Below are 6,476 nucleotides of genomic sequence, written 5' to 3'. Positions count from 1 at the left end.
AGTCCAAAAGGTTAAAACATCTGTGTTTTCACACTGCAGATGAACTTAACCATGGTTCAGTTGTTCTGGCCGAAGACAACCTCATTACGTTGGACCAAACTTTGGTCATTTGTTCCAGACCTTAGTTCATGGCACATTTTGTGCACCTGGTGATGTTGCTCAGATCAAATTGATAAGTCTGTACCAACAAGATTAAGTTTTTTTTTCACCTCATGTTTGAAAGAGGCTTGCAAAGGGAAGAGTTTAACTCATGTTTAGCTTCACTATTTTATTCTGTAATAAAATGGACAAACAGGATAGGGCTGTTTAACAACACAGTTTATTTTAGTTCCAGAAAACAAAGAATTATGTCAAATTCATGCTGTTAAAACAAAGTGTTTATTTTTTGCTTTTCATTAACTGTTGTTGAAAATCCAATGCATGTTTGTCTAGATATGCTACAAGAATAAATTATATGCAATTTATTTCAGTCTCCTATGATTCTTGACAAAATCTGAACAGTCTCCAAGTACATGCCAATTGTGCGATCCAAAGGCCCCCCTGGAACTGGCAAAGAAGCAAGTTCATCATCGGTGAGCTCACGGCGCAGCTGGATCTCCGGAACAGATACAGTGTTGTCAAGAAGGGTGTGAGGCCCATTCCAGTCAATCCCATAGTCTTCATTAACCTATGAAATATATTATCATAATAGACTAGTGACTTCTTACAGTACCCAATGCTCATCGTAGAAGCAAAGATAACGTACTTAATGACCAGTCAGTGTATAATACCTACTGTTGCAGTAACAAACCAGCTAGTTTTTCAGTAAAAAATATAAGCAAATGTTTGAAATGCACGCATGCAGAATGTTTAATTACATTAAAATATTGACTTCTCAATGAATACATACCTCGGTTAAGTCCTCTGTGGGAGTTTGCTCTCTGTATCTTCTCCAGAGTTGTTCTGGTGACTGACCCCTTTCAGTTCTAAGGCCATGGAAGTTCCAAGCATCTCTGAAAGACTTGAGATGCCTCTGTATTTGTGGTAGGAAGATCCAATGCAAGGCAAATAGATAGAGTTCATTGTCAGGGTGAAGTGCTGACTGATCTTCCAAAGAGACAAAGATCTGGTAGAAGAGGTCTAGAGCATGCTCATAAACATCCCTCCACAACCTTTCTATTCTGTAAGAAAGACATAACCTGGATTGTATATCTTCTCTTGTACAATCAATTAACACTATAATGTAAGGGAAGTGAATTTACCGTTGATTATGAACACTTCTGCCGGTGATGTGGGAATTTCTGTTGGTACCTCTGCTCCTGATCATAAATTCTGCAACGTCTGCATTCTCCCCACCTTTATCAGATCGTACCCTTGATGGCAATCCATACTCATCAACAGCTGTGAGAAAGCTCTGTAAGACTGTGTTTGCTCTGTTATTGCCAGCCACAGTAAGGTAAACCACCAAGCGACTGAATCCATCCACCCCTCCATGGACCACAAACCTCCATCTGTATGAAAGAGACAATTGTGAACAGGTTAGCTAACTCACAATGTTGTACACATATCTGTACATAGATTTTTCTTTCTGCCAGTATTACTGATACCTTATGAGCTTATGGTTACCGTCGATGTGCCATAAGTAATTTGGGCCAGGCACAGAATACTGCCGTCGTCTTAGTGTATGCAACCGTAGACGTCTCATGCACACACCCTCTGCATCAACTCTGCGAAAAGACTCTCTCAACCTTGAGACTGAAAAGAAATATAGCTGAAAAACACATACCACTCTGGAAAAAAATTAAGAGACCATTGCAAGTGATGTATGTGAGTAAAATGAACATTATTGGTTCATTCTATATACTGCTGACAATATTTCTCTAAAATTCCAAATGAAAATATTTTCATTTAGAGCATTTTCTGCAGAAAATATGAAATATAAAAATAAGGAAAAGATGCAATACTTTCAGAGCTCAAATAATGCAAAGAAAACAAGTTCATATTCATTTAGAAATAACAATAGTAATGTTTTAACTTTGGATGAGTTCACTAATCAATATTTGGTGGAATAACCCTGATATTTAATCACAGCTTTCATGCACCTTGGCTTGCTCGCCACTACCCTTCTAAAAAAAAAAATCCAGCCCACGTCCAGCTGGACACCCAATAAAAAACTAGCTCTTTACCAGCATAGGCTATGTTTTTGTGGATGACAAGCTGGGCGTGAGCTGGATTTTTGGCAGGGCAGTCTTTCACACACAGCGCTCTCTTCATTCTCTAAACAGCTGTATATATCAGCCAGAACATTAAAACCATTGCAGTGCTCTCTTCATTCTTTACACAGCTAGATAGCATTAAATCCCATCCAATACAATGTCTCTCTACACACTTACTTGGAACACGTATACCTCTGGCTTTCAGAAGACCATGCATTAGCTTGTAGCCCGTGTTTGGGTGGCTTCTGTGGACATCAGTTACAATGTAGTCCAGCTCTTCATTAGTGAGTGGTGAATAGAGGTCTGTCTTTCTGCAGCAAACAAAAGCATTGAGCAAAGTCATATATGATGGGAAAGGGATATCTCTATACAATATACTTTACAATTGTACATGTTCATCTTTACAGCAGTAGACAGTATGAATGAAGAGTAATAAACAAGTTAAGTTTGGTGTTCATAGCTCAATGTTTTAGTATATTAAAGCCATGATAAACTGTTTTCATATAGTAGTAAGGTCAGTGTAACGTTTATCAGTTCAGTTTTCTGACCGTTTGAGAAAATTGGGTGCAAAAATATACGTTACACTGACAAACGTTACACTGACCTAGCTAGTACTTTCAGTACTTTAGTTAGAACTAGATCAGGGGTAATCAATTAAATCTTTCCGCGGTCCATTTTTGGCAGATAGCTCAGACCTTAGGTCCGGGTCCGCGGTGGCGAACGAAAGTTGTTGAGCGGGGGGGGGGGGGGGGGGCGGTGGTGAACGTAACACTCAAATGGGTGGTGAACGTAACACTCGTCTGAAAATAAATTCTCCGGTTTAAAATATAGTCTCCCGTTAAATTTCCGCATTTGGGTCCGTATCCAGTTAATCAGGAATGTGATTGGGTCCGGACAGGACGGCGTTCGGGTCCGGATCCGGACCGCGGTCCGCCATTTGGTGATACCTGAACTAGATGATGCTACATTAGGGAAATTAGGGAAATTTATATGGAACAAATGATTGGTTACCCACCGTATTCCGTTCTGTTCCATGTGTCTCCTGATGGTCCTCTCAGACACTCCATACATATCTGCGATTTCAGGAGCTGTTACTCCACAGAGAACATGGTGCTCCAGCATTCCGCTGGGGATGTGAAAGGCTGGGCGACCTGGGCCTGCTGTAGTTTGCTGTGGTTGGATGGAGAAGCGCTGGAGCACTTCTTCAAAGTTTGCAGTTACCCTGTAGTCTATATTTTGGTGAGAGAGAGCAGAAAGCAGCCCTAACACTTCTATAAAGTCGTGTATTTGATCAGTGACAGAGTCTGGGGCTGCAGCCCCTGATTCAATTTCCTCCGCTAGCTGTAAGATAGTTCTAACGAACTCCTGAGAAATGTCCTGCAGATCCATGTCGAGAGCCACCATGCTGAGAAAACACTCACACAGGCCAGAGCAATCAACCTGCATCGATCGGAGTTAGGCCCGCCCACTGAGTTTGATGGCTGATGTTGACAGATTTAATTATTTCATGGTTCGACGACGCGCTTGAAATAATGAAATAAATAATGAAATAATTAATTAAATTATTTAAGTTAAACAATTAATGAAATACAAATATCACAATCAACTAACGATGAATTTAATTACATAAAATTATTTATGCTTCCTTTCCATATTTAAATAATTTAATTAATTAAATCTCATTTTAAATATTTATTTAACGTTTTAAACAATTATTTCTTTGTTCATTTATTTATATAATATTGTCACAAATAACCCTCCATACTGAACCTTCCCCTGTAAATTCGTTCACTGCTCAATATACCATGTTGTGTGCTTGTATATCTTCTTCCGATTGATTTGTGTTCTAGAACAGCATTTCTGTGTTTTTAGTTTTCAAATCTAAGAATATGTTTCCTTACGTTAGAAATGCTGACGAATTCCATAATCATGTACAAATTACATACAATTGTAACGACTTGAAATATAAACCATTTTACAAAAAGGAATGCTTTCCTTATATTTTAATATTTTTTTCTACATTCACAAAATCAGTATGGGAAACAATAACCTCTTAATGTATGCTCCTAGCCTCCTATGCTCGTTTGTTTAATCTATCTCTTTTAAACAAAGTGCGCAGTAAACACGCATCGTGAACCGAATAAGGAGCTGCGAATAAGTAGCCAAACGAATCTGAAACTGCGAATAAGTAACCAACTTCAGCGTTGTCTCTGCGGCAACGTCCAACCTAGGCCGACCTCGCACTGGGCGGTTTTCCATGGTCCCCGATCCAGACCCTAAGCGTTCTACCACTTCACATATATTTCGACATACAACACTATTAACCTGCAAGATTACTTCACATCTAAGCAATATATAATCTGGCAATTCGCCAACCTCACAATCTCATTTGCCGTTTCTAGTAAAACGTCAGCCATGTCGCTGTGTGCTGCCCTCTCTGGATTTCACGGGAGGTACTGTAGTTGTAGCTCCACCTACTGTTCATTTACATGTATTTGCATGCTGGTGAAGTTGAAAACGAAAATGAAAAGTGGAAAAAGAAAATGAAAAGTGGAAAATGAAAAAGAAAATCACCAGCAGGTAGCGCCAATCCTCCTTTTTAATTTTCATTTTATATTTGTCACATATGACCTGTGCTCGAGTGAAAAATTAAATTGCAAATTAAGTGATTTCATTTTATTTTTAATTTTGTCATAATATTTTCACACATGTATGGAAAAAGAAATGGCAAAACGGTATTTTCATTTTCATTTTAGTGTTTTCATTTTAGTTTTATTATTGGCAGGAAATACCTCCCATACTCTGAAACGATATGTGGTAGTATAAAGAAACACTCCTCAAAAACAGGGGAATGAACATTTACTTGACGAATTTTAATGTTGCTTTGTGTTTCAGGTTTGAAAGTGCTGGAATTTAGGCTAAAGTACTTGGAAATGCTTGAAAGTGTAACTACTTCGTTTAACAACAAATAACTGTCTGACTGAACAGTTCTCTTGTATTACAGTAATTCCAGGACGATACATGAGAGAACGTGAAGACGTTAAGATTGGGCGTTTTGAAAATAAACCACCATTAAATAATGTGATTAAAACCCCGCGAATCGACAGCACTCAATGGACATGATGACATTTTCGGTCAAACAGCATTTGTGCAATATATTATACCACCCCTTGGAATTTTACTGTTAATTACTGTAAATACAACTGTACAACTGTTCATAGCATATTTATTACATATCTATTCTGTATATATCTCTTGTATAGTCTGTGTGTTGTCTTGTCGTCTAGTATGTGTCAAGTCTTACTTGTGGGCCAACACCAAGACAAATTCCTTGTATGTGCCACATACTTGGCGAAATAAAGTGATTCTGATTCATAACCAGAGGTGGGTAGGAACGCGTTACATTTACTCTGTTACATTTACTCAAGTAGCTTTTTGGACAAAAATGTGCTTGTAAGAGTAGTTTTAATATGAACGACTTCTACTTTTACTTGAGTAAATATGTGCTGAGAAAAACGCGACTTTTGCTCCGTTACAATCGGATTTGTGCCGCGCGCTACCGTTACTTTCGTTTTGTAAATAATTCGTCTTTTCAGTGAGAAGACTGACCAACGTCTCCGCACCGGAGTATGAGTGACCAATCAAATGAAGCCGGTCAGTCACGTGATCACATACGCAAACTTTCTCCACAGTAGCAAGACAGTATGGTGACAGAAAAACCTCCCGAGCATCCCTGACCTCATACAGCCAATGTTCACATTACAAACGTGTAAAGTTGTGTCTGCCAAATGTGTGGACATTTCAGCCTACAAGAACTCGACATCAAATTTGAGGAAACACGATGTGATAAGTTTGCCGAATGTATAATTTTGTGTAATGCTATATCTCTGAGGCATAACGCTTGTATGATGTAATTATTAAATGTAACGCAGTGCAATACTAAAAACCAGTTCACACTCCGAGTGTACACACTAGCAATATATGATGACTAAGTTTGCTACAAATTGATTCAGTTGGCGTCAATTTGTAGCTACACGTATTGGCTGACAGTCTCATCAGTTAGTGCCTTTGTGGAACACATTAAAGTTACACAGGTCTAATAATTAGGAACAAACAAAAATACATATTATTTATAATATTTTTTTTTATATATTATATTTATTTATAATACATTCTTTTTGTTATCATTAAGTCATTGTTTCCAGTAATTCAATTTCCCATGATGTAATTTATTGACACGAGACAGTACTCATGCATTTACTCACTACTTGAGTAGCTTTT

The 6,476-nt window shown here is 38.2% G+C and overlaps 1 protein-coding gene across 1 annotated transcript; it reads right to left on the bottom strand.

Moving 5' to 3' along the window:
- Positions 1–301: 301 nt before the first annotated feature.
- On the bottom strand, positions 302–3,720 carry LOC143500432 (uncharacterized). Its single transcript, XM_076994548.1, has 6 exons — positions 3,211–3,720; positions 2,373–2,506; positions 1,587–1,734; positions 1,242–1,490; positions 890–1,160; positions 302–667 (listed from the first exon to the last, which is right to left on the bottom strand). Exons 1-6 carry the CDS (start codon positions 3,639–3,641, stop codon positions 467–469), a joined length of 1,434 nt encoding a protein of 477 aa, XP_076850663.1. The 5' UTR covers positions 3,642–3,720; the 3' UTR covers positions 302–466.
- Between the last annotated feature and the right edge of the window lie 2,756 nt (positions 3,721–6,476).

The sequence above is a fragment of the Brachyhypopomus gauderio genome, unplaced genomic scaffold, assembly GCF_052324685.1.
Source record: "Brachyhypopomus gauderio isolate BG-103 unplaced genomic scaffold, BGAUD_0.2 sc149, whole genome shotgun sequence".
Classification (NCBI taxonomy): Eukaryota; Metazoa; Chordata; class Actinopteri; order Gymnotiformes; family Hypopomidae; genus Brachyhypopomus; species Brachyhypopomus gauderio.
Note: the sequence above shows the minus strand (reverse complement) of the source record. Positions and strands in the feature narration are given on the sequence as shown.

Coding starts and splice junctions, on each gene's coding strand:
- LOC143500432 (XM_076994548.1), bottom strand. CDS start 3,641: ATGCAGGTTGATTGCTCTGGCCTGTGTGAGTGTTTTCTCAGCATGGTG. Junction 1,735..2,372: donor CAGAGGTATACGTGTTCCAA/GTAAGTGTGTAG, acceptor ATTTCTTTTCAG/TCTCAAGGTTGAGAGAGTCT. Junction 1,161..1,241: donor AGAAGTGTTCATAATCAACG/GTAAATTCACTT, acceptor TCTTTCTTACAG/AATAGAAAGGTTGTGGAGGG.